The sequence below is a fragment of the Fomitopsis serialis genome (assembly GCF_022376445.1).
Source record: "Fomitopsis serialis strain Sig1Antser10 chromosome Unknown B0H18scaffold_19, whole genome shotgun sequence".
In the NCBI taxonomy this organism is placed as follows: domain Eukaryota; kingdom Fungi; phylum Basidiomycota; class Agaricomycetes; order Polyporales; family Fomitopsidaceae; genus Fomitopsis; species Fomitopsis serialis.
Genome location: NW_025954979.1, coordinates 129,374 through 154,009, shown reverse-complemented (window position 1 = coordinate 154,009; position 24,636 = coordinate 129,374). Strand labels below are relative to the sequence as shown.

General features: G+C 59.2%; 8 protein-coding genes across 8 annotated transcripts; 5 read left to right on the top strand and 3 right to left on the bottom strand.

The window, feature by feature from the left end:
• The first annotated feature begins 1,637 nt into the window (after positions 1 to 1,637).
• On the top strand, positions 1,638 to 3,621 carry B0H18DRAFT_995858 (uncharacterized protein). The gene is made up of 4 exons (XM_048045365.1): positions 1,638 to 2,596; positions 2,656 to 2,920; positions 2,959 to 3,330; positions 3,377 to 3,621. The coding sequence occupies exons 1-4, from the start codon at positions 1,743 to 1,745 to the stop codon at positions 3,395 to 3,397; spliced, it is 1,512 nt and encodes a 503-aa protein (XP_047895536.1). The 5' UTR covers positions 1,638 to 1,742; the 3' UTR covers positions 3,398 to 3,621.
• Positions 3,622 to 5,189, bottom strand: B0H18DRAFT_995857 (uncharacterized protein). The gene is made up of 6 exons (XM_048045364.1): positions 5,132 to 5,189; positions 4,866 to 5,074; positions 4,744 to 4,807; positions 4,536 to 4,684; positions 4,005 to 4,481; positions 3,622 to 3,981 (listed from the first exon to the last, which is right to left on the bottom strand). Exons 2-6 carry the CDS (start codon positions 4,986 to 4,988, stop codon positions 3,748 to 3,750), a joined length of 1,047 nt encoding a protein of 348 aa, XP_047895535.1. The 5' UTR covers positions 4,989 to 5,074; positions 5,132 to 5,189; the 3' UTR covers positions 3,622 to 3,747.
• Positions 5,190 to 5,527: 338 nt separating this feature from the next.
• Positions 5,528 to 6,939, top strand: B0H18DRAFT_995856 (uncharacterized protein). The gene is made up of 2 exons (XM_048045363.1): positions 5,528 to 5,928; positions 6,015 to 6,939. Exons 1-2 carry the CDS (start codon positions 5,739 to 5,741, stop codon positions 6,545 to 6,547), a joined length of 723 nt encoding a protein of 240 aa, XP_047895534.1. The 5' UTR covers positions 5,528 to 5,738; the 3' UTR covers positions 6,548 to 6,939.
• A 959-nt stretch (positions 6,940 to 7,898) lies between these two features.
• On the top strand, positions 7,899 to 11,697 carry B0H18DRAFT_995853 (uncharacterized protein). Its single transcript, XM_048045362.1, has 5 exons — positions 7,899 to 7,946; positions 7,998 to 9,427; positions 9,484 to 10,150; positions 10,205 to 10,924; positions 10,972 to 11,697. Exons 2-5 carry the CDS (start codon positions 8,030 to 8,032, stop codon positions 11,490 to 11,492), a joined length of 3,306 nt encoding a protein of 1,101 aa, XP_047895533.1. The 5' UTR covers positions 7,899 to 7,946; positions 7,998 to 8,029; the 3' UTR covers positions 11,493 to 11,697.
• Positions 11,698 to 12,177: 480 nt separating this feature from the next.
• B0H18DRAFT_172026 (uncharacterized protein) lies at positions 12,178 to 13,003 on the top strand. Its single transcript, XM_048036957.1, has one exon. The coding sequence runs from the start codon at positions 12,286 to 12,288 to the stop codon at positions 12,913 to 12,915; it is 630 nt and encodes a 209-aa protein (XP_047895532.1). The 5' UTR covers positions 12,178 to 12,285; the 3' UTR covers positions 12,916 to 13,003.
• A 540-nt stretch (positions 13,004 to 13,543) lies between these two features.
• Positions 13,544 to 15,807, top strand: B0H18DRAFT_1084065 (uncharacterized protein; the record flags this gene model as incomplete). Its single annotated transcript, XM_048031743.1, has 6 exons — positions 13,544 to 14,062; positions 14,152 to 14,351; positions 14,459 to 14,846; positions 14,904 to 15,260; positions 15,320 to 15,691; positions 15,754 to 15,807. The coding sequence occupies 6 exons, from the start codon at positions 13,544 to 13,546 to the stop codon at positions 15,805 to 15,807; spliced, it is 1,890 nt and encodes a 629-aa protein (XP_047895531.1).
• A 255-nt stretch (positions 15,808 to 16,062) lies between these two features.
• Positions 16,063 to 17,079, bottom strand: B0H18DRAFT_1117263 (uncharacterized protein; the record flags this gene model as incomplete). The annotated part of the gene is made up of 2 exons (XM_048033550.1): positions 16,063 to 16,838; positions 16,911 to 17,079. 2 exons carry the CDS (start codon positions 17,077 to 17,079, stop codon positions 16,063 to 16,065), a joined length of 945 nt encoding a protein of 314 aa, XP_047895530.1.
• Positions 17,080 to 19,622: 2,543 nt separating this feature from the next.
• B0H18DRAFT_995848 (G-protein beta subunit) lies at positions 19,623 to 21,550 on the bottom strand. The gene is made up of 6 exons (XM_048045361.1): positions 21,319 to 21,550; positions 21,101 to 21,254; positions 20,571 to 21,051; positions 20,390 to 20,521; positions 20,027 to 20,339; positions 19,623 to 19,971 (listed from the first exon to the last, which is right to left on the bottom strand). The coding sequence occupies exons 2-6, from the start codon at positions 21,213 to 21,215 to the stop codon at positions 19,960 to 19,962; spliced, it is 1,053 nt and encodes a 350-aa protein (XP_047895529.1). The 5' UTR covers positions 21,216 to 21,254; positions 21,319 to 21,550; the 3' UTR covers positions 19,623 to 19,959.
• Positions 21,551 to 24,636: the final 3,086 nt, after the last annotated feature.

Below are 24,636 nucleotides of genomic sequence, written 5' to 3'. Positions count from 1 at the left end.
GACAAGCATCAGAGCGGGACAGTTAATCGTGAAGGCGGCGCCCCCCGTATTCCTGAATGCGATGGTGGCGAGTGGAGTGGTGCACACAGACGATGATGAGCAATCTGCTCGACCCGGGTCTTGTTGCGAGTCTGAATCGCACTAGCGTTGGTTCGACGGACATGAGGCGGTATCTTGGGGGCGATATCTGGCTTGATGATGGTATCATAGCATCATGAAAACAAGCCGGACGGAGACAGAACTCGATCAAATGAGTATAGCGCGCGAGGAGGATATTACGAGGAGACCTGGCTACGGCCGCTACGCAGGGCTAGGGAGGTAATGGTGGGCTGGGGCGACACGCCGCGGGCGGGTGGTACGGAAGCGACGAGCGTGGATCGCAGCGCGGTGGTCAGCAGATGGGGCACGCTCTGGAGCGAAGGCGGGTGGGAGGGTTCTGTGGGGGTAAAGGCGAGCGGGGAGGCAGGGACGAGAGGGACCCGCCGCGTGGCGGGTACATCCGAGATCATGCTGCCATATTTAGGTAATCGCTACTTATCGGCCAATTGGCGGACTAGAATTATAGCCGCGCACAACGGAAGGCGCGAAATAAGGAGACAGCCGAGTCTCGAGTGGCGTCGCCACACATATTGCCCTCATCCATCCGGACGACGCGTCTCTCCCTCCTCCTGTCCCCCCTCGCCCATCCTCCGCCGCCCAGCCATCCCCAGACCCGATAGCAAGTCCCGTCCGGCCGCACAGCGCCGCCTCGAGGCACTCTCATCTTACATGAATGTCGCGTGGGCCCGAGTGCACTGCAGTTCTGCCTCTTTTCTCACACCGGCTCAACCAAGAGGTATAAGCTTCTCCCACTCGTCACCCGCCCTTCTCGCGTTCTGTCAGTCTTGATAATCCCCTTGCTCATAATCCCTCTCGTCCAGCTCGCGACCTCGTCGCACAACGTCCCACCTGCCATGGACGGACGCGGCCGCTCTAGGGACGTCTCACCCATCGCGTTGGCCCGCAAAGCAAACGAAGAAGCGGCCCGAGCACGAACCGCAGCTTTGATCCACCCTCCAATTGATCCGTCTCTATATCTCTCCGTCCACGACGCGTCGTTGCCACACAGGCCACGCAGACGCGCCTCACCACCAGACAACATGGCCACTCCTGCACACCCGGTGGCATCCTCCTCCCGTCTGCCACCCATGTTCTCCTCCGCGTTATATCCCCCTGCAGATCCCGTGGACTACCCACCTTCCCGCACCAACTCATCCAGCACCGTCGCGTCCATCTCCCCCGAGCCTACCCCACTTGGCCCGCTAACCCCACCTGACTACAGTGACCCGCATTATAGACCCTATTACTCACCTTCCGCAACCGTGGACTACTTTGATCGCCCACCCTCTCCGCCTCGCTCCTTGAAGGACCAGATGCAGGTCGCATATGCCCTCGACGACATGCACCTGGCGAAGGTCCTTTACCTCAAGCTGCAGGGCGTCGAGGTAACCGGCGATGATGACCCTCGCATAGCCGCCGTCAAGGACGAGGACTTCTCCACCTCATTTGTCCCGTATGGCAAGCTCGAGTTGGACGAGAAGGTGGCGCGCCGATGTCGAGAGGAAGCGATGCGGGAGCGAGAGAGGAGGAGGCGGGCGCAGCGGGAGGCGAGGCTACTGGCATGCAAACACATATGGGAGGACAACGCTGCATGGCTGCACGAGGAGAACGCGAAGGTGGCAAGGCGGAAGGAAGAGGAGGCGATGCGGAGGAGGCGGGTGTCGAGAGAGGCGAGGGAACGCGAGCGTGAGCGTGAGAGGGAAGCGCGAGAGCGTGAGCTCGAGACACTCCGCCACACGAGACAGGTGCGGTTCAGCGCCCTGACACAGCGGCCATTACTCGACTACAGCACTCTGCCCCACGAGCGCTCCTCCACGCGTCCCTCTCCCTCCCGTTCTCCCGAAGAGGACCCTCTGCGATACTCCTTGCTGCCGTCCAACATCCCCCGCCATTCTCCTCCCACTTCCCTGGGTGTCTCTCCTCCCGACGATAACTCTCTTACCCTCCAACGACTCCAGCACGAGTTCGCGCAGAGTCTCAGCCGCACGGTGCGGTTCGCCGAAGTGGTAACAAGCATGCACGGACCGCTCTTCCCGGCGGACGAAGGCCCCACCCTTCGATCGCAGGCTCGTATGAGCCGATCACAACGAGAGCTCTTCGCCAGCTTGTTCGATTCGAATGACTGCGAGGATGAGCGCGCGCTTGCCAAGGGGAAGGCACGAGAAGGCACGAGGTCGAAGCGAGCAAGCATGCAAGCTGAAGCCACAGGGCGTGGATGTGTCGCATGCTCGCTCGGCATGCGATCCTCATCGTCCGTTCCTAGCAGCGGGTCGGCCATCTCCTCATCGGCGTCCACCATCACCCGTTCCAATTCTTGGTTCTCCTTCGGCAGCCGCAGCTCGGCGTCGACCGCTCTAACGACGCCTTCTTCCTCCCTGCTCTCCTTCAAGTCGCCCTCTCAGTCTCTATCGCCCATCCTGCTATCCTCTGTCCTCCACACTGAACCCGAGTCGATAAGACATTCGTGTTATCCCCGCCCTCTCGTGTCAATTCCGACGTCGGATGACCCATTACGCCCGGCTGCCACCGCCTCCGCCAGCTCCCATACAGACGCAGAGGATTCTTACCTAGCCGCGGACGTGCCCGTACCCGTGGTTCAGGCCGGCTTGCTTCCATTCCGGAACTGCAGTCTGTCGAAGATGGGCTGGTGAAGCGAGTAGGTCGTTCCGTGTCGACGCTCATGGACATGGCGGCACAGTTCCAAAGGGCGTACGTGAAGGCCACGTTATTCAGCATGGGCACCGACTTCTCTCGGTCGCGCTCTGACTCCCGTGGCCGCTCGGGCTCCCGCTCGCTTCCCCATCACCCTGGCGGACGCGCCGTGCCTCTGCACCCCTGCCCTGCGGACGGCCTGGCAAGCTGCGTGCGGAGGGCTACCGCGCGCTTGCCTTCGATGTCACTGTCTTGCTCTCTGCAACAGTGGACGACGAAGAGCTGTTTGGCACGCCCCAGCCTACGCGCACGCTCATCCCGCTCGCGCTGCGCCTCCCCGGTGCCGAGGGGTGCCTGCCATGTCACGGACGCGTCTTCGCGCCGCCGACGCAGCCCCCGCGCTCGCCGTTCCGTGTCGCCCAGCCGCAGCCGGGCACGCCGAGTCACCCGCGGCTGCGCCCCGTGGCGAACCCTGTGCTGCTCCGCCTGCAGGCGCTGCAGAACATCTGCGCTGTGCGCGCGCTCACATGGGAGGGCCGGCCGCAGGAGGGGCGCATGTGCGCGGGCAAGGAGAAGCTCGTCGGTATCGCTGGGAGGGCATCGGCGGAGCAGTCTCGGGTGGGAGGTGACCGCGATCGTGTGTTAGTGTCGGGTGGGGACGTACATACTATGGAATGGACTTTAGTTCGATCTTGCATGGAGGCGCGGACTGCAACATTACTTCCACCGCTCCCCCCCCCCTTTTCGTACCGGCTGTCGTATAGTTATCACTTAGGTTAATGCTAATCATGTCGTCGTATTAACCCCCAGCATTGTTGTATAGCATGCATGCATTGTAGATATCCATGTTCTGTATGAGATTATACCCTCGTGGTCTGAATATGTGTTTGTTCTGCATGGCGCTGAGGAGCCTGCTGCCCACAAACTCTGAATTCGCAAGGGCGGGATATCACGATAGGCGGTATGAAAGACAAACGAAGTAGGTATACGTGCGAGTCAACGAGCCGCCTCCGAATCAGGTCTGAGGAACCAAGGTGTTGCTCGCTCAGGCGAAGGTCCCGCTGAGTCCCACATCTGCGGGCTACCGCCCCTGCCCCGTTGACCGAACATTGGAGGTCGCCGATTGAAGGTTCCCCGCATAGTACCCGGCTGTTGGAACTGCGACCCACCCTGGCCGTTACTAGACAGCAGCACGCTCCCACCGCCCGCCCCGCCTAGGGGTGGCATCGGCTCGTAGCTGCCAGGTTGTGGACGTGGGAGCCCATCCCGCCTGGGCTCTCCGATCGCTGCAGCATGAAGGGAGAATGCCGCCTGTCGAGCACCGCGAGTTCGCGTGCCTCGTCTGCGAGCCAGCCGTTCGCTTCAGCCGCCGCGCGATCGATCCCGAGGAGCTTCCGTAGTTCCTCGTTCTCTTGGCCTAGCCGCGCGATCTCTGCCTCGCGCTCGAGGGCCCAGTCCTCCCGCCCGAGCAGGCTGTCGAGGAGTTCGTCCTCGTGGGGCGCACTTTCTGATGATGAGCCTTGCTCCTGGTCATTGGGTTGGTCGGATGACTCTGGGTCTTCGCCGTTGAGACTCCGGAGGAGGGCGCGGAGGTTTCGTGCGAGCTGGGTGAGGGATTCGGAGACGGCGGTGTTGTTGGACAGATCCGCCTGCATGAGGGACGTTTCGCGCGCCATGATGAGACTCTCGTAATGTTGTGCGAGTGTGAGCTCATGCCTTTGTGAGGCCATCTAATAGACGTAAGGATTAGACGACAGACACCATCAGAGGGCAGGCACACATACGGCGTGGCTTCGGAATTTGGACATGATAGTCTCCATGGTCTGCTCATACTCTTTTAGGAGCACGCTGAGCTGCCGGTTCTCATGCAGCAGCGAGTGGTTCTCAATAACGATATGCGCGTTCGTCCGCTCCAATTCAGACTCGAAGACCTCTGCAGCCGGCCACAGCGACTCAGCTTACGTCCAGTGGCATACGATACGTGTCACTCACCTTTCGAGAGATCGACGTTGAACCGCCTGAGGGAGACCCCGCTTGATACGTGGACAGCTTCATCCTAGATCACTTCGCCTGCATGACAATGCAGGTGCCGCGACGCGGGGGTGCGCACGTACCTTCAGCGTGCCGGCCTGTGTCCGGAGAGTGTTGGAAAGCTTGAAGTTGTGTGCGTTCTGCTCGCTCAGTTCGTGAAGCAGCTGCCATGCACGGACGAGGTCCGTGTCGGTGTCGTGATACATGGTGAAGAGGGTGGCCAGGGTGGAAGAGCACTACTCCGAGTCGAGCGGTACAGTAGTGGCCGTGATTTCTGAAAGGCGCTTCGCGACTGGTCACATTCTCGTTGGAGCTTCTCTTCTCACTGAGGGATACATATGGCACTCACGAATGTCGTAGAACGATCCCTTTGCTCTTGCTGGCGCGTCGGGATCCGCGTTGCTGGTCGAGCGCTGCGCTCGACGCGACCCGGCGTACGGGCAATTAAAGCTCCTTGTAAACTTACCATTTTACTAACCGAAATCTGCTTTCCGACATTATCCGGGGCGAGCGACACGGGTCCGTCTACATACGCAGCGCACTGGTACCTATACGCAAGCATTGCGCTACAGGACGACATGTTACATTCTACTGAATAATAGTTGAGGCCGACTGCGGGTTGGCATGCATCTTCCGGGGTTTCTGTGAAGATTATTATTGCGAAATAGTCGAGATAGTGGCGTGCGAACTGTTTCTGCGAGTGATGGCTGGGTGCAGTGGTGGAGGGGCTGCTCAGGCTCTTTCGCTCACCGTCTCGTGGCTATCTTCTGCTGTACAACACCATCCCCTCATTCGTTCCTCCTCCAAAGTCTCCCGCCCGCTAATATTACGACTGCTCCTTAACTCTCGCAGCTAGCCCTCCTGCTCGTCCCCGTCCGACTCGCGTCAGGTGTCATCGACTCGCCCCATCACCCATCGTTTGACTACATCGCGTCGTCCAACGGTTCTGCGTCGTCATGGCCACATCCCTCTCCCAGCTTTCGGCGTGCGTCACGCGCATCCTCTCGCTCACGGGCTTCCCAAAGGAGTTGAAGACGAAGGACATCCAGGCGGCTTTCGCTGAATGGGAGAACGTGAACGGGGGATTCAAGATTAAGTGGATTAACGATACGAGTCTCTTAATCGTTTTCAATGATGCCAACGTCGGTAAGTCCTCTCTGAGCCGCACGCCTCTCCATGGGGGGCTGGTCCATGGGCGTCGTGGCCGAAACTCATGCAACCCTATTGCACAGCCAAACGCGCTTACCTCCATGCATTGGCATTCCCTCCCGCCGGTTTCAACTCCCCCAACTCGACGCAGACGACGGTGGTTAAGCCATATGACGGCCCTGACGCTCAGGAAGTGATCAAGAATGTCAATGCGCGCCAGCACAGCGGCAACGGACGCGGCCACAACGTCCGCAACTCTGTCTCGCACAACCGCGGCGTGTCTGTGAGCACGCAGCGTGCCGGGAACAATGCGAACGGCGCCCCTCGAGACCGCGAGCCCTCGCCAACACTCCCAAATCTCCCCTCTCACCCGACTCTGAATGCGCTTATCTCGTCCTCACTCGGGAGCGATGTCACGTCCGTCGACCCGACCATAAACGACCCCGCGGTGGTTGCTGCGATGCCCGACCACGGGGCGCCGCGCATCGGCGACCCCGGCAAGAGGATGTTGGGCGCTGCGCTCGGCATGAGGCACCCCAGCCTTCCCCCTCGTGTCGTAGGCAACGGTATGGCGGATATGCAGAGGGCGATGGGTGGGCTGATCGTCGCGGAGTAAAGAAAATACCTCCCGGTAGATGCGAACAAACAGGCTTTGGAGGATTACGGGTTGGTCAGGAGACGGAGGAGCTGTGTGAAGACTGGCATCGGTCGAACTGCACTTGTCGGATGTGTGTCATATCTCCCATGCACATTCTGTGAAATCGTCGTCGTCGTCTTTCGTGTTACTCTCAACTAATCACTGGGCGCGGGGCATCCTGCGGTGTTGTTACGTTCCCTTTTATTCAGCCGCTTCCGCGCGTTTTCACATTGCATCTGTAGGATAGGCTTACATTCGGTTAGTAGAACCGGCTGCAGCAGCGCGTTGTAGTGCGTATTCTATCCGCGATATTCTCCAGTGAGCCGTCTCGGTGCGAATGGGTTACGGTACTGCCCGTGGCAAGAAACCGCTTAGTCTCGCTGACATTTGACGTCTCGCTGACAAGGACCCGACGCAATATTCAACATCGTTGAACACTGGTAATTGCATCTCTCCATTGAATATGGGCTTGCGAACTAGTGATTGAGCGCTGACTCGCGCGCCCCTAAGTAGGCCGAACGAGATGAACAGCCATGTACAGCTGATTCTGGTGTCTTGTTTCGGGTGCATTAACACTCACCGGTGTTGTAATTGAGGGCAAAGACACCGAGAATCTTCAGTAGTAACCCTGCCACATGCATGTGCTGGGGAGCAAGGGAAAGGGCTAAGCTTATAGTACAAATTCACAGTGAACTTACGCACAAGGGTGAAGGTTACGATACGTAGCGTGGTCGATTCTGTTTGAGTTCTTCTATTCGACATGCCATACGGCTGGCCTGCCCACCCATCTCACCGTGTATCCTACTGGAGCGAGCCGCTCAGCGCTCAGCATTCAACGATACCTCAACATGTTCCATAACTTCCCTTTGTTGCGGGCCTGCGGCTAGCATAGAATTGATGGCGGACTCTTGTGGGATAAAATGCATTTATGTATACGCATCTATCGCATGACATTCAACAACACGACATATTGCAAGGTGCTCATGACCTCGCCATTTCGTCGCCAGTGGGCCCAGGCTAGCTTAAATATGTACGACCTCGCAGGAGACTCGGACAGAGACGCGGGTGGCGATCGTCATCTGAGATCGGAATTGCAGAAGATCTGCTTCCGAGACGGCGAAAGTGATTGCCTTGTGCATACACACTGGCAGCGGCGCGAAGATCTCGTATGGTCTCTATCATACTACTCAAGCCCGATTTTTTTTCGACGACACACGCGAACCGGGCTCGAGAATGCACAGTGCCTAAGTTGCTGCTCCATCTCGATCTTCACGCTACGTAAAGACACGTGGCTAATTGTGGCGATGGTCTGTACGGTACCGCCGGCCATGCTCAGGCCGCACGCCCCCATCTCTACCTCGTCGCGAACGTACCTCCCGTATGTCCTTCCTTTCAACCCTCAGCTAGCCATCTTGCTCAGGTTCTGCAGCTGACGCAGTGTGCCCCCGGGAGACGACGACCATGTCGCTCAAGGCGCTGCTCTACGCGTACGTCCTCGGAGGAATCACGTTTATCCCGCTCCTCATCCTGGGAGCCATATTCTACACGGTCTACACCGCGGTCCCGGTAGAAGAAGCTCAGGTCCAAAAGGCCGAAAAACCAGACGAGGCGTCCGAAACACCCGACCTCCCTTCAACCACTGCAGCACCGTCCCCATCCGATGTTAATGACGCGCCGAGGGTGCGCAAGAGCTGGCTCACCGTCCGCAGAACATTCGAGGAACAACCCTCGGACTCGTCCTACGTTGACATGGTGCGTGGCTTTCTGGACTCACGCTCCAAGGATGCGCGTCGCTCGCGCCCGAAGGACATGTGGTACACCGTCCTCAAAGGGAAGGTGCTCTATCTATACGAGGACGAGAGCATGACCGAATGCGAGGCTGCGATCGAACTCAGTGGGCACGACGTCGTAATCTACCCGGAGGGCTTGCTGGATGGCGAGCTGTTCTCACGCAGGAACGCGATCTGCCTCAAGCCGAAGATACCACCTCCGGACAAGGAGATGCCCAGCGTGACGAAGGAGATGAAACTCGACGGAGAGAATGTTGAGGAGAAGCTCGAGGAAAGCAGCGGGACCTCGAAGTCCAAGCAGCGGCAACGTGAGCAGATATTGGAGGCTGAGAGGCGGCGCGAGGAGGCGCGGGACCAGGCGCTGGACGTGTCGACACCATGGTTCATATTCGTCAAGAACGTCATGGACATGGAGGACTGGTACCACGCGTTCGTACACGCATCGGACAACCCAGCGAACTCAGGCACATTGGCACCCCTCGAGGTGGTCTTCCAACCGGAGGACATGTCGCACCTCGTATCAACGCTGGACGAACAGCCGGATGTTATCCCAATGCGATGGCTGAACGCACTCTTGGGCCGCATATTTTTCAGCTACTACCGTACGCAGACGCTGGAGTCGTACATCATCGGACGTCTCATGAAGAAGATCTCGAAGGTGAAGAAGCCAAGCTTCCTCACGGACATCAACGTCAAGGAGGTGTCTGTCGGGAACAAGGCACCGACGCTCAGCAAGCCTATGCTCAAGGAGCTCACAAAGGAGGGCGATGCCTCCTTCGAGGTTCACCTGCAGTACAAGGGAGAAATCCGCATCACGGTGGAGGCCACTGCGATCATCAACCTCGGAGCTCGGTTCAAAACATACACCGTAAAGCTTGTGTTGGCTCTGGTCGTGCGGGAGGTGGAGGGCAACCTGCTCGTGAAAGTCAAGCGGCCACCGAGCAGTCGGATCTGGTACGCATTCACGCAGATGCCGAGAATGGTCATGAATGTCGAGCCTGTCGTGAGTGACCGACAAATCACTTGGGGCATGATTCTCAGCACCATCGAGTCCAAAGTACGAGAAGTGGTATGTATGCGTGCGTATCGGTCTCTGTCGTACCTGTTGTGCTGACCATTCCATAGATCCAGGAGTCTGTGGTACTACCAAACATGGACGACATCTCGTTCTTTGAGAGCATGAATTATCTGCACCGCGGAGGCATCTGGGCAGATGCTTCGCGTACGCACGTCGAATCGTCCTACGGCCAAGAGCCCGAAGCTGCCGATGACACGAAGTCTACTGTCTCTGCGTCTGGTGCAGAGCTGCCGAAGCCTATGCCGACAGACCCTGAGCATCCTCCCGTACAACGTTTTCATTCTGCTGAGGAGGCGAAGACCGAAGCGAAGATTGTGAACGATCCTCAAGACATCTTCATGGACCTCCGCCGGACCGCTACGGCTGTCAGTTTGCCTAGCTCGCCCGCGGCGAATTTGTCGTCTGACAGTCGGCGCCGTACATGGCTGGGCGCGTCAAACGAGGACGATGCGGAAGGATCGAAAAGCGACAATCTGGACGACTCGGATCAACGGGGGAGGACTCCAGAGTCTGAGCACACCCTGACACGGAGGTCGAGCTCGACACCAGTTGCGTCGTCTGAGGATACTACACCACAGCCATCCGAGGCACAGCAACTGCGGGAAGACTACCTGGCTCCGAGCGTCAGTCGTCGCTCGTCGTCACAGCACTCGCAAGCATCTTCGCGGGGAACATCTACCTCTGCGACTGACGATGAGTCCGTGGGAGCTACTGGCGAGTCGTCCTCCCCATCGCGGTCCAAGAGTCCGGTTCTCAATAGCACCGCAGGCCGCAGCAACACCACCAGCTCGACGGCTGCGTTCCTACAGACGCTGAAGTCGCGCGCAGGTGACAAGCAGGCGTTGAGCAATACTGCCAAGGAGGCGATGCGCAAGTGGGGTGTCAACTGGAGCGGGCTGCGGAAGGACAGCACGAACAGCACGACCAACGAGGAAGTCGCGGACGGCGCGAGCGCTCCTCAGAACGAGACCCGGCTCCGCGCGAACTCGGCAGCGCACAGGGCACGTCCGAGCTATGCGGAGGTGCGGGCAGCGGTGGAGCAGCGGAGGCAGCAGGACGGATCGCTGGGCTCGGACTTGCGCACTGACCCCGTTTCGATACCTCAAGGTGAGAAGGGCAAGGAGCGGGCACGCAGTGTCTCGCCGTCGCCGGTAGGCGGTGGCAGCAGCAGCAATAGCAGCAGTAGCGGCTCGCCCTACCTCGCGCCTCCCCAACCCACCTCGCCGAAACCCGAGTCCCGCTCGTCCTCACCGACCTTCCCCCTCGAGCGGACAACCTCGGGGCGCTCCCAGCGCGACGGCGTGCCGGGGCTCATGGCCGACGAGTCGGAGGACCGCCCGCCCGCGCGGATCCACACGCAGCCGCCGCAGGCGAAGACGATGACCATCCCCGGGATCCACGCGAGCCACCGCGGGGAGGTGATGTCGATGGGCTACGCGCCGCCCCCGCCCGCGTCGGCGCCGGAGCGAAGAAGCCCGCGATACAGAGGTGTACCGGCTGTGGAAGAACCCCGGCGCGCGGGGCGCGGGGCGGAGTCCCGCCGGTGACGCAGACGCAGACGGGCTTTGCTGGGAATGACCAGGACGCGGCTGCGACCCCCACGGCCATCGCGACCCCCACGGCTATTGCGTCTGCGCCTGTGTCGACCTCAACGTCGGACGCGCAGGCGCAGCCGGAGGTCGTCTCGCCGAAACCGGTCCCGCCGCCCCTGCCACCGCGCTCGATCTCGGTCACGTTGGGCAGGGCGTCCGGGGGCGGGGCGGCTGCGGTACAAAGCGCGAACGCGTCGGCTGCGTCGGCTGCGCTGCAGTCCATCGTGTCGAAGGACAGGAGCAAGCGTGCGTCGCTGGAGCCTGCTCTACCGGGGCCGTCGATAGGATCCAGCGCCGGCGAGGACGGGTTCGGCGCGAGCGCGAGTGCCTCTCCACCTTTGAGCCCTACGCCGGGCGGTGAGAGTGGGGACGGACAGTCATCGCCTAGCACGCCGAAACCGAGCCCCAAGCCACCTGCCCTGCCGCCGCGACGCCCGCCCGCTGCACCCGCCGCGCCTGCATAGTCGTGCGGTCGCGTACCGTGTGTCGTGTGCTGTCTTCTTGTCAATGGATTTGAGTCGGACTCGGATTGCTATCGATTCGTATACGTGTTACAGTTCCATCCCATCTCATCCCACTCTATCGCATTCATCTATATTATCTCGCTGCATTCGATCGCACTCTGTACTCTTACACGCATCGTATTCTCTGGATATCTATACTACTCTCGCTCCTCGGAGGTGAGAGGTGTGAGAACGTGTTTTGATTGAGAGTCGAGAACGGTGGGCCGGGTGAGAGCTATGACGCGCCGAGGGACGAAGTGTGTTCTTCATCGAAGTTGCATTGAAACGTCAGGGTCATCTCCTAGTGCCGCATCACAAGGCTTCGCCCGTCCCGCCGGCTATGCTTTGCAAATCAAATGTGGCCCAGGCAAGTGCGCACGACTTCAGCGAGGACTGAGAAGCGACCACAGACACGACCCATGGCCCGTGCCGCCGTGTGCGCTGATTTTGCGATTAGCTTCCAAAGCCGGGGTACCTACTGGAGAGTCCAGACTGCACCGGCGGTATGGGGGCGTCCGTCCGACGTCGAGCGGTTGAGAAGCCGGCGGCTTGCAGACTGTGTCCGCGAAGGTGGCGGGTGCCAAGGGGGCCCACCGCAGGCACAAGGGAGCTCAAAGTGGCAGTATACGTGCCTATTACCTGCTTTGTACCGAGCAAGTACCACTGCGCCCGGTGCGAACAGAAGGCGTCGGCGGGCGGGGGTGTTGTATTCTGTGGGCGCTGGTTGCCATGCGAACGGGGAAGATAGCGGGCAATGGCCCGCATCAAACCTTGGTGTGTTCTTCGACGGAATGCGAGCACGTGGTGCCCCGCCACAGTGCAGCCTCTGCGGGGCTCGGCGCAATATCAGTACGCGGTCGTCCTCGTCTTCGCCCTCGAGCCCGAGCTAGATCTATCTGCGACGACGCACCCCCGTAACGACCTTCACGCACACCACGCCCCACTACCCGCGCGATGTCGCAAGCAAGCCTCGTTTCCACACTCGAGCGTCCTGATGAGCGGAGCGACCGCGATCGTCTCGTTGCAGCGGCAGCCACGCCCTCGTCCAGCTCCCAATCCCTCGTCATCTCGTCGAACCTGCGCGCCGCGCTCGAGTACGAAGAACGCACGCGGAACCAGTCGTCCGGATGGGGCTATGGATCGACCAGCGCGGACTGGGGGGGCGGGCTCCCCCCACCGCCGCGTCCAAAGAGCAGACCAAAGCCGGCGCACTCGTCGCACTCCTCGCCGTCTGGCTCGATTTCCGTGCCGACCTCACCGACGACAGTCCCGCGGGCAGTTGATGGCGCAGGCAGCGGTGCAGGTGGATCGGGCACGACCAGGAACCCATACATCAATCCAGTACCGCGGCTGTCATATCTCATGCGGGACGAGCCGCCTCTGATTATTGGTAGTGAGCGGCAGGCGGACACGGAGAGCGCGGGGCAGGGCTCAAGCGAGTCTCTGGCAACGAGCTCGTCGCGAACGGGCGACGATGTGCGGGAGTCGCCCACGGCGGCGGCGAAGGGGGAGGGCTGCGGCACCTGCGGGGACTGTCGTCGCTGCAGAAGGTGGAGAAGATGATCGGGAAGAGCAAGAAGTCGCTGGGGATGATCGCGGAAGGCAAGCTGACGTCGACCCGGCGTGCGAGTGACGCCGACGGCGGCCCACCCAGTCCGGTGCGGCGGGGGCCCGACCGGGCGACGGCCGCGAGCGTGCTGTACGCGGCGAGCGCGCCGAACTCGCCGATCAGTGCGCTGACGGTGTCGCTGGCGGGGCGCGGCAGTGGAGACGGGCAGGGCCGTCGGCCGGGGGACGGGGCGGACGGGCAGCAGCCGGCGGCAGTTGCTGGCGGGGCCGGGGGTTCCCACGGGCGGGGAGGGAGTGATGCGTCTGGGCCGAGCTTGTGCGACGCGAGCGACGGCCCATCACCCGCCTTGCACCGTCCCATCAGCATCTCCTCTACCCTATACTCCTCTAGTGCCCACTCCTTTGCCTCCTCCACCCGTTCGCCAGCCAGCAGGCCGACTGACATGAACGACTATCGTGGATCCTTCATCGAACTTGCCTCTCCCACTTTTTCCCCGACTTTCTCGCCCCTCGATACCCACAGCAACCATCCTTATGCCGCCTTCTCGCCCCACGAAACCCAGCCGCACTCCAGGACATCACCGCAGTCCTACTCTGATGAGTTCAGCTCCCGCCCGCACTCGTCCAAGAAACCCCTTCTCGCCCCGCTTTCCACCGCCGCAAAACCGCCCGTGCCTACCTCTGCGAAACCCGACTTTTCCTCCAGGCGATCCAGGTCCGCACAGCGTTCCCTTCTAGAACACCAGAGCCCGAACACGCCCTCGCCGTCCAGCTCCTCGCCAGACTATGACCGCGGCCAGCGCCACATCCCGTTGACGAGCAACCTCCTCCACCCGCAGGAGCGCGCCGACCTCGTGCGCAAGACGCGTAAACTCACGCAGCTCTTTGGCCAGACGCCCGGCGTCGGGCACTTCCCCGTCGAGGTCGACCTGGGGCACGCGCACGCGCAGCGCACGAACATGGTGGGCGCGCCTCCGAAGCCGAGCAGAAGGAAGCACAGGCCTGCGGCGTCGATGCTGGACGACCCCATGTGCCCGTGTACGACACGCAGCAGCGCGTCGTGTGGCCGCCCGCGGAGGACGCGCAGTACGTGAACATGGGCATGCGCCGCCGCTCTGTGCCGTTCTCGCCGCAGGACCTGTCGCCGATGAGCGGGCTGGTGGGGAGGGACGCGTCGCACGTGATCGAGATAGGGAGGGCGTCGGCAGCCTCGCGGGCGTCGTCTGGCTCGCCCGAATCGTTCATCGACCTGTCAGACGAGGAAGCGCTCCCTGGGGCCCCGCACAGCGCTCGCCCCCAACGCCTAAAGGCCACGCCCTCTTCAGCCCCGGCCCCGACCTCTCCCTCTTCAGCCCCAGCCCCGACCCCGTCCTCTCCCCCTCCACCCCCTCCCTCCTCGGCGCCCTCTCCCTCGACGACGAGCAGCGCGCAGAAGACGACCGCCGCCGCAAGCGCGAGAAGCTCGCAAAGCTCCACCGCTTCCTCGGCTCACGTGTACCCACTCACCTCGTCCTCGGCCCTCTCCACGAGGGCGTCCCGCTCCCCTCCCCCGCACCATCCACCCCCCAGGACGACGACATGCCCGGCGAGGACGCCGAAGCACGCAGGCTCCGCCTCCGCCGCAGGCGCAGCAGCTCCGCGGCCGAGTTCGGGGCGACGTGGTCTGACGAGATCGACCGTCTCAAGGGCGACCTCAATGAGAGGGAGAAGGCCATCAACGTCCGCCGCGCCGTCAAGATGGAGAAGGTGCGTTCGCACGCGTGCCAGGCGCGAGACGGCAACTGACTTCCCATTTCATTTCAGATGTTCGGGGTGGCGCCGCCCCAGGTGCTCTATCACACCCGTCAGGCGGTCTCCTCCCCCGGAAGCAGTGGGCTCTCGCCCATCGCTGCGAAGCCTAGGTACTCCACCCAGTCCTCGTTCCCGCCGCCCGTGCAGAGCGCAGGGCCGTCGGGTGGGCGCAACCTCAACCAGACGTCGTACAAGGGCAAGTCGAAGAAGGGCGCCAGGCCCGGAACCGCAGACTCGACTGAGCCGCTGATTGACCATACACGCACCGACACGAGCGAGAGTTGGGAAGACGGTATGCTCACGGCGATGTCCGATGTCTACATGCACTACCGCCATTCTCTGAACTCGCTTAACGACATCATTGACCGGGTAAGCTTGTTCTGTTGCTTACATCTAAGCATCCGCATTGACGAATGGGCCACGTACAGGACGACAAGCAGTCCCTCGCCGAACTGCACGACTACCTCAGCGGACGTACCCAGGACACCTCAGACCACACGCCGACGGAGGACAGTGTATTCTCGCTCGCCCAGGCTGCGACGACGAAGGCCGAGCGCCGACGGTCGATGCCCACACGCACGTCCATGGCGTCCTTAGCGTCCGTCTCGTCCGAGTGGACCATCCTACCGTCGCCGCCGCCCGAAGAGAGCGCGTTCCAGCAGCGCCGCCGTCGCGCGGCGAAGCTCACCCAGTTCTTCGGCGTTAACTACCGTGACCTCATGAACGATGTCCTTGAGAGCATCGAGAAAGGCCTCGAGGAGGAACGCGGCCGCGGGACGCTGAAGCCAGATGAAGTACAGGTACGCTGTGTCATTCATTGTTTCGCCGGGGCGGACAACTGACCGTCTGTGTGTGACACCAGGACCTCATGCAAAAGCTGCGCAGGCTCAAGACGAAGCGCAACAACTGGCCGTGATGTAAGGGCCGCGATCTCCGAGACGACATCTATACGCACTTATTGGGACATACCCGCTTCGGACGTACGCAGTTATCACTCGATACCGTAGAGTAGCTAATCCCCATCGCGCTGCGCGCGACTAATACGAATGCAGACCTGCTTGGATCTTGTTCCTCAATATCGTCATGTCATGTATATCACGCGTTGGCATCATCCATCTGTCCGCACATACCATTGCATCTTCTGGCTACGTACATGGTCCCTAGAGAATTACTAAGTCGCCCTGGCAACAGTGACACCAGAATATGTGAGAATCGTCCATGAACTGCGGCTTGCGCGGGGCGACGTGCTGGGGAACCGTCGCCTTCGCCTGAGGGGCACTGACTCGACGACCGTCGGCAGGCCAGCTGTCTTGACCGTCGGAGAAGTGAGCTTGGCGGACGCCGCGACTTCGCTCTCGATGCGGGCCTTGAGCATGCTCAGGCTCACACGACGCTTGTGCTGCGCCTCCGGCGAGAGCCCCTCGAACGTCGCGGAGGTCGGCGTCGGCGCGGGGTGCGCGGACTTGTGCGCGGCGAAGGACGCACGGCGCAGATCGTCCGAGAAGTCGGCGGGCCGGCTGGACGTGCGCGGCGGCATCGGCGAGCGCTGCGCCGCCCGCGACGGCGGCCGCAGGTGCGCGAGCTGGTCCTCCAGCGCGGTGACGTGGCGCTGCAGCGCGTGCGCGTGCGCCTCGACGTCGAAGACGGACGTCTCGAGCGTACGGATGTGCGACTGCGCCGCGGAGAGCTCGAGCGCGTGCTGCTGCCTGATCGCGCTGAGCATCTCCGCGTCGAGCGCGTTCGGGTGCGCGGATATCGGCGTCGACGCCGCGACGCGGAGCTGCTCGAGCTCCTGGTCCTTCGCGGAGAGCTCCGCGCGCAGCGCCTCCATCTCGTTCTGCGCGTGCTCGAGGAACTCGTGCGCTTCCTGCTGCGCGCTCTCGCGCTCGTCGAGCTCGCTCTGCAGGCCGGAGACCTGCTCCATGTGCTCCTGCAGCGAGGACTGAGCTGGTCTAGCTCGGCGAGATGGCGCTCGGTCATTTGGTGGTAGTTGTTGCGCTCGGCCTCCAGGTTACGGACGATGGCGCGCCGGCCTCCAATCCGTTTGCAGGGTGTCGGACTCCTTCTGAAGCTCGGAGCTGTTCGTGTGCGAGGATGAACGTTCCTTCTCTAGCGCAAGAGCAATCTCCTGGCGTTCACGAGAAACCACATCCTTCTCGTTCCGCAACTCGTCCAGGTTCGACTCCATTGTGCTATGGTAGCGTCTCGACTGTGCAGGGCGGACTTCAAGCCTCGACCTCCTCGCTGAGATTGAGCTTCACGTCTGTGAGCTCCACGATCTTGGGCCGCATCTCGTCCAAGGAACGCATCAACCCGACGCCTTCCGTCTGGAGCTCGCCCTGGATCCGCTCCGCCTCTCGGCACGCTTGTTCGCGTTCCTGAGTTCTGCCTGGACTTGCTGCAGTTGCCGAGCACCATTGCTCAGCTGCGCAGCGAGATCGACGAGCTTGCGCTCGAGGTCCGCGACTGTGGACTCCTTCTCTTGCACCTTAGATTGCAAAGTCGACTTCTGTTGCAGAAGGTCATCGCGCTCGGTGCTCACGACCGAGAGCTGCTCCTTCGTCGTTGCATGCTGCTTCTCGACTTCGCCATGACGGTTTCGCCAGTCCTCCTCTGCCTGCCCCCGCTGACGTATTCGCGAATCTAATTCATCCCGCTCAGCCTTGAGCGTACCATGCGCCTGCGAGCCCCATGTCAGTTACGTATACTGATCAGCGGATGAAAGCTGTGCTTGCCTGCTGGAGCTTGGAAAGTTGGAACTCCAATTCATCGGCCCGGTCCTGGGTGTTCTGCAAGGTGGCCTCCAGCCGGTCTGCGCGATCATCACTTTCGATCTGCTCCTCCAGCTCCCGCACTCTTCTCTCCGCTTGCTCCGCTTGAATACGTAGATCATTAAATGTCCCATGGAGAAGCTGCAGTTCGCGCTCCTGTATCACAGATTGTCAACTATTCCGGGAAATGAACAGGCGGCAAGGCAGCGTACCTGCTCACGGCTCTTATCCGCGAGATTCTTCTCGGATGTAGTCAATTCGGTAACCTTAGATGAGAACTCGTCGTTCTCGTCCTGCAGCTTTGCCACGGTTTCTTGCAATTTCTGTGCCCGAGCACGTTCCGCTTGAAGTGCGCTCTCCGTGTCCCGCAGCTCTGTAGCATCGCGGGAGTCAGCTCGGCTGCGTCATCGCCCACGAGATTTCAGCACTTACTTGAGTCCGCATCCTCGAGCTCTTCCAGCGACGACGTCAAGGAGTTCTTCTCGGACACCAACAGTGTAATAGTCTGTTGTTGCTCGGCCATGCGGCTGTAGTGCTCTTGAAGAGTCGTCTCCAGGTCATGTATGCGTCCATCCAGACCTTTTGAACGTCCCTTTTCAGCGTCCAGAGCTTTATTCGCAACCTGCAGTTCTACAGAGCGTCAGCCAGGAGCCACGCGCACCGGGCGAAAGACGCACTCGGCTCGAGCTCGCGCAAGCGCTGGTTTGCACGCTCCAGCTCTTGATTTTGTGAGGAAAGTGAGGCAATGTCCGTATCTCGCTCGTTGAGCTTGGCTGATAGAGCAACGATATCAGTTTCCAGTTGCTGTATGCGGCTTTGGAACTTGGCAGAATTCTGGCGCTCTTCATGTAGCAGACGTTCCGTCTGTTTTGCATCTGTCTGACGCGTTATGCACTGGAAACGATTCTTGACTCTGTGTACTCACTGGTTTCAACTTGCTGGAGCTTCTCAAGTGAGGCGGTCAAATGATCTTTGTCAGACTGCAGGACAGAGATGACACTCTGCTTCTCCGCCAGCACTTTCTCTTGCATGCGGTGCGCGTCTCGATCAAGGGGTCAGGTACTAGTCTAGACATCGGACCCGGTTCACTCACTGGTCTCAGTGCTTTTCAGCTGCTCCACCAAGTCCACGAGAGCACGCTTCTCTGTCTCCAATGCAGAGATGATAGAGCTCTGTTCGGCAATCCTAGCATGCAAGGTGTCCTGCCCGCTGACGACGGTCGATCCAGCTCCACGAGCACTTTGAGGCGTTGCAGGAGGAGGAGGGGGAATTTGAGGAGAGGCGATGGTCGCCGACGGATGAGAGTCAACTCTATTCAGCCCTGACAACCAACTGATGTCACCACCATCGCCGAGTTGTCCTTTGGTGAATCTACGCAGGCTTTCTCAGCAACATGCCAGACGACGGGCTGTTAACCACTTCGATGCTCCTATGTACCTACAGGTCTCCCACACTTCGTGCGTCCTTGTGGTCCTCCGGATGGGTGAGGGTGGCCTCGGTATTCGCGAGAGAAATCTCAGAAGGTGCCGGCGAGAATGTTCGCGATGGTGCCGGCGACAACGTTCGCGACGGAGGCAGAACGGGCGAGGCAACGGTTGGACTTGCAATTGAGCCCCCACCCCCCGCCTTCTGCTGCTGCTTTTTCTTCAGCTGTTCGGAAAGATTCAGCTACATAATGAATGGGACAGTCGAGTAGAGCGTTACGGACCAACGCTCGTGCTCGAGCGGCCTTTGCTGCACGGTCATCCTCAGACATAATGGCTCGTCAGTGCAACAGCTATGAGACAAAGGCGATGATAATGCCAGCAAGGTATTATGTCAAGACGAGAGGCCTGGCTTGTAGGAGACTTATGTGCATTGCGCAGTGCGCACCGTGCACGCGTCGCGCTGGACACGTCTTTAACTGAGTCACGTGCAACAATGTCTGTCAAGACACGCGTATAGCGTCTCACTCCAATCGTTAAGCATAAATTCTGTATTGTCATTCGCGATGCGGCTGTAAGGATAGGGAAGCAGGTGGCTTATGAGACGAGCAAGGGACACAGAGGAACGGCGAGTATGAGGTAATAAGTGAATGCCACAAGAAATATAAACACTCCGGGTGAAACTGGCGAACAGCGAGGATACAGCACGTAAGGACAGACTCGTGGCGTTCTCGATGCGAGGCGCAAGTGAGGCACAACTTGACCCATATAAGAAAACGGATATCGATGAATCTGCGCAGACACCGATCCAGAAACGCGAAGTCATGGTATCAGCAGTAGAGACGGCGGGATGCATGTGGGCGAGAAACGGTATCATGCCCAAACCTGACATACAATATAATGTGTTAGAAAGACTCTTGTGAAGAAAGTGGTTCCTTACCCTGAGAGTGCTGTCCCAGCTACCAGTGCAAAGTGCCATGCCATCTGCACTGACCCCCAAGCAGCTGACGCGGTTCTCGTGTCCGGTCAAGACACCCACGCGTTCACCCTTGAGCGTATCCCAGACGTTGCAGGTCCAATCATCGTACCCGCCGAAGAGGATTCGTCCGGAGATAGAGAAGGCGACGGATGTGATACCACAAAGGATGTTGTCGTGCGTGAATGAATTGAGCTCGCGGTCAGCACGAATGTCGAACAGACGGCACGAGGCGTCATCTGAACCAGTGGCAAAGGCATCGCCATTGGGGAAGAAGCTGAAGTGAAAAATGAGGTGCAATGAAAGTGCCAAAGACAGGCGACTCACTTTACGGCATTGATGTCCGACTCGTGCCCAGTGAAAGTCTGGGTGGCCTTACCGCTTCGGATGTCCCAAAGCTTCGCGGTAGCATCACACGCGCCAGACACGAAAACGTTCTGGTTGGGACCGAGGGACAGACTGCACAGCCATTGAGACATGGCGTTCCCACAGGTCATATAATACATACCTCATAACATCACCCGTATGGTCGCTGAACTCCACGACACGTACACCGGCTTCGATGTCCCACAACATGCAGGTCATATCTCCCGAGCTCGTCACGATCTGGCGATCGTTGAGGAAGCGGCAGCAGCTGAGGTATCCAGAGTGCGCGCTTAGTTCGCGAGCGCCCTTCACATTGTTGCCCTCCTTGGAATGCAGGTTGTAGATCGAACAGATGTTGTCGAGGCCACCACACGCGACATAGTTGCCAGATGGAGAGTAGGCACACGTCATGACCCAGCTGGACCTGAGGGGAATCGCATGGACCTTGTTTGTGGTATACGCGTCCCACACGATCAGCTTTCCATCCTGGGACGCAGAAACGAGGTGTCGACGATCAGTAGCCCAGTGCATAGCATAGATTTTGGCCAAGTGACCCCGTAGGGCGCGACGAGGGCGCATGACGATGCGGGGCAAGGCAGGCACCTCCGCAGCCATCGCTCGCACTGTAAGCAATGAGCCGTTGAACGAGGGCTATTCACCGGGAGGACGTACGGCTGGTGTCAGCGGAAGACTCTCTTCTTGCCCTGATCTTCTCCCTCAAGCTTTCAGCCTCGCGGCGGGCTGCCGCGATCCTCTCCTGGATATCGCTCTGCGGTGACTGCGCCATGATCCCTAAGTTTTATGAGATGAAAGATGGAAACTCGTTCTGTAGCAGGGGTGCCCTCGTCAGCATCCGACTGGCTTTGAACCCAAGGTCAGAAGGGACGTACCGCGCAACGAGCAAGGGGGAACGAGGGAAGGAGAAGTCGGAAATTGATGGGAAGGTTGCGTGAGAAGGCCGCCTGTGCTGTAGCGCTGAAAGAACAAGTCCGTCAGCGACTCTGGCACGCAGGCGGTGTGCGAGGCAGCTACAAGTCCAGCGTCGTCCGAAACGGCTTGGGGGGCTTGCGCACCACGGGGATGGGAGGGGGAAAGGCAAGATGGCGACCGTCACGCTGGCCCTTGCAGCGCTGATGGGCGCATCTCTTCGGGCCTGGCGGCCATTGCCGGATGCAGCCCGCTTTCCCACACCCCCAGCCGGCGCACGGCCAGAGCTCTCTGGGCGCCCCTAAACGTTCAAGTTCATGGCCATCCCGCCCTCGAGCTCTGCGGTAACGAATCGCTCCTGTCAGGTCTGCCACGGGCCAAGGATCAATTCTAGCTCGAAGAAAGCAGGTACACGCAGAAGCTAGTTTGAACGGCTTGAAGCTTGGACGCGCATTGCCATGTACGCGTGCAGTTCAAGTTGGTCTGTTCCAGAGCGAACAAATCTTCGTGTCGATGTGGTTATACCCACATTTAACCGGTCTTACTGCCGGAATGTGACATTTTTCGAAGTAGTGACCGAATATAAAACCCATCATCCGGGACCCCCGGCGTGGCGGTCAACGACGTCCAAACGTGCTCTCGATTAGTGGAGTTAAGTCGCGAGTCTGCATGAAGCTGTTGTTGTGCTAAATTCCATAGGACAGAAACATGGACGCGGTGGCAGACAGTCTAAGAAGGCGAGCGCCAGCCAGGTACAGTGGACTCTGGATATCCATTATACCGCTGACTGACATGGCTTTGGAAACTCAGGCATCCCAACAATGGTCCTTTGATACAGGACTGCGACAGTCGACGACACTTCTATGAACGGCATCGTGGAGTGTGCGGACTGCCATTCGTCCCGCGCTGACTGGCCGCCGTGAGTTTAACACAAATTGTTCACGGCATGTTATAGGTCTGGCATGCACAAACACATCTGACAGCCGCGATGCATATCCTACGACAGAGGTCTTGTAGAGACCAACGCCAACGTCATACCCTCAAGTATACTACCAGAGTGCAGAAGCAAACATGACGATTACACTTTATATGGTGCGTACCACACCTGCTCCAAGATGTTTGTTTTCATTTGCTTGTTTCCCATTCTTGGTCGTGTTCTTCGCTTACGAGTCGCCCACTCGAATGAAAGCATCGTAGCCTCTTATCATCGGTGAGAACGATTTTAACCGTTAATTTTGAGCTAAAGTGGTCACCGCACGTTCCCTGCGTATAGGAGTAATTCACCTACTCGTTAACACTGCTCGAGTACGCAATGTACACAATACGAAATCCTTTGACCTGCGGGTGATGGGCAGCATCCTAGTGGCAGGTCTTAGATCTCCAACTTCTACCGCGAAAACCTAATAGCGCGCAGTGCTTCGATTTCAGAAACGACGTCTGCGGTCTTGCCTCGAGGAGGCAGGCGCTGGACTCGTCGCCTTCCGTTCCGCTTGTACATCTCGGGCGTGACGCCTGTGCGCTGACTCCTTGTTACTTGCGCCGGCACTCATATCTCCCTAATTGTTTCGCCGCCGACACAGGATATTACGGCGTGCGGGAGTAGCAACAAATTACAAATTAACCGCTGCAAGGGCCGCTTGGACATTTCCATCAGCCTCTCTCTTTAGCCCGCGGATGGTGACTCGGTATATCGATGAATGGCGGGAACAGAGCTAGTCTGTTCCGAGCGATGCAAATTCTTCTGTGCGCCTACACGGAATGTCTACCTCATAGTTCCGGCCACTCACTGTGAGCCTCTCGATGAAGGTCACGTACACCAAATTTGTCTATGCTACTCTTAATCACCGTTATTGCCGGGTCTTCTGCCGCGTACGTGGCTCGCGGGATGATCGATCAAAGCTTCACCTGCGGCGACTACAATTATTGAACTCTCTTATCCATGTTTGCCCTTGGACCCGCCGCATCGATGTCTATGAACGGCGTACTCACAATCCTTTTGTAGGGATCATCCGCGCAAAGACGTTACCGCGCTAAAGCTTTGCGCAACAATGCAGTTGGGAACGATCCATCAGCTGTCTGGGCGATGGAGGTCCGCACATAACAATCAATTAATCAAGTACCATGGCATCGTTCTAACGGCATCCGAATTGGAGACACGTTAAGGGCAAATGTTGCAGCACTTGATAGGTCTCCATGTAAGGTACCGGTTCACGATCGGGCACGAAGCTCGTATAGCCTGGGTAGAGTCAATGGTCATCATATCCGCTGAGAAGATGAAACCGTTCGATTATACTCAGTCAACCCATCGGGCATATACCACGCTAATTCGAGGTCTCCGACTATTCCGCAGATTTTTCAAGTATTTCCTAAAGAGCGAGGTACGCTATGGCTGCACGCGCGTATGACTCTGCCGAGGAGTCCGGGAAATGACTGTCAGGTTCGTAAAACATGCTCAGGAAAGCGGACGTAGAATTACTAATTGCCTCGCGATCTGGTTCGCTTCCTTCAGGCGACCGCGGCGCTCAAGCTTACTTCTGTCACTGCCTACGCGTCCCCTCGAAGTGTGCTCATTTGTGATACAGATTGGCAAATGACGTGGTGCGGACGCAACGTCGGTACGGGCACTATTTCAGACCGGGGTGGTGTGAATGAAAAAGGAAACGGAGACGTAGGTGCGGTTGCCCGGACATCTCCGTCCTGCTTCAGATCCGCGGTGAGTGCCGTTAGAGCCTTCGAGGCCACGATGGTATTTTGACATTCAAAGACCGGGTGCGCTGAGGCGTGTAACACTGTCAACTGACCTCCCTAGCCCATGGTCAAATCATAAGCATGTTTCAATCAACACGCCGCGCTTCCTCTGTACATGGTCAATGGTACGGAGGCAGCTACGATTGGTAAAATCCCACTCTCCCTGGGATGGACTTCGGCGTGTGCTACTGCACCTGTTTCCTCGCCGCCTGATGCTCCCCAATCACATTGACTGCGTAGTGGTGCGTCGGCATCTTGCATCCGTTCGAAGTCAGGATACGTTCAGATATCCTCTTGAGTGAGTTCTCAAGCCCATTCAGAGGTTAAAAAACTCTCGATACCACCTTGACTATGTCTCATCACTAGAACCCTAAGACAAGGTTTTTGACGTGCAGCCGTCATGACCCTCATCTTCGATGTCCGGTTGTGCGATGATGTCCATTGGTCGCAAGATTTTCTACCTTGAAGGCTTTTCATTTGTATCTACAGCGCTGCTTGCGCACAGCGAAAGCGTAGCGCCGCCGAAGGAATGA

Coding starts and splice junctions, on each gene's coding strand:
- B0H18DRAFT_995858 (XM_048045365.1), top strand. CDS start 1,743: ATGCGGAGGAGGCGGGTGTCGAGAGAGGCGAGGGAACGCGAGCGTGAG. Junction 2,921..2,958: donor ATCACCCTGGCGGACGCGCC/GTGCCTCTGCAC, acceptor CGGCCTGGCAAG/CTGCGTGCGGAGGGCTACCG. Junction 3,331..3,376: donor GCGCGGGCAAGGAGAAGCTC/GTCGGTATCGCT, acceptor CTCGGGTGGGAG/GTGACCGCGATCGTGTGTTA.
- B0H18DRAFT_995857 (XM_048045364.1), bottom strand. CDS start 4,988: ATGTATCACGACACCGACACGGACCTCGTCCGTGCATGGCAGCTGCTT. Junction 4,808..4,865: donor CACAGGCCGGCACGCTGAAG/GTACGTGCGCAC, acceptor GAAGTGATCTAG/GATGAAGCTGTCCACGTATC. Junction 4,482..4,535: donor CCAAATTCCGAAGCCACGCC/GTATGTGTGCCT, acceptor TACGTCTATTAG/ATGGCCTCACAAAGGCATGA.
- B0H18DRAFT_995856 (XM_048045363.1), top strand. CDS start 5,739: ATGGCCACATCCCTCTCCCAGCTTTCGGCGTGCGTCACGCGCATCCTC. Junction 5,929..6,014: donor TTTCAATGATGCCAACGTCG/GTAAGTCCTCTC, acceptor CCTATTGCACAG/CCAAACGCGCTTACCTCCAT.
- B0H18DRAFT_995853 (XM_048045362.1), top strand. CDS start 8,030: ATGTCGCTCAAGGCGCTGCTCTACGCGTACGTCCTCGGAGGAATCACG. Junction 9,428..9,483: donor AGTCCAAAGTACGAGAAGTG/GTATGTATGCGT, acceptor ACCATTCCATAG/ATCCAGGAGTCTGTGGTACT. Junction 10,925..10,971: donor AAGAAGCCCGCGATACAGAG/GTGTACCGGCTG, acceptor CGCGGGGCGGAG/TCCCGCCGGTGACGCAGACG.
- B0H18DRAFT_172026 (XM_048036957.1), top strand. CDS start 12,286: ATGGCCCGCATCAAACCTTGGTGTGTTCTTCGACGGAATGCGAGCACG.
- B0H18DRAFT_995848 (XM_048045361.1), bottom strand. CDS start 21,215: ATGGCGCAGTCACCGCAGAGCGATATCCAGGAGAGGATCGCGGCAGCC. Junction 21,052..21,100: donor GTCTTCCGCTGACACCAGCC/GTACGTCCTCCC, acceptor CATTGCTTACAG/TGCGAGCGATGGCTGCGGAG. Junction 20,522..20,570: donor CATACGGGTGATGTTATGAG/GTATGTATTATA, acceptor ATGGCTGTGCAG/TCTGTCCCTCGGTCCCAACC.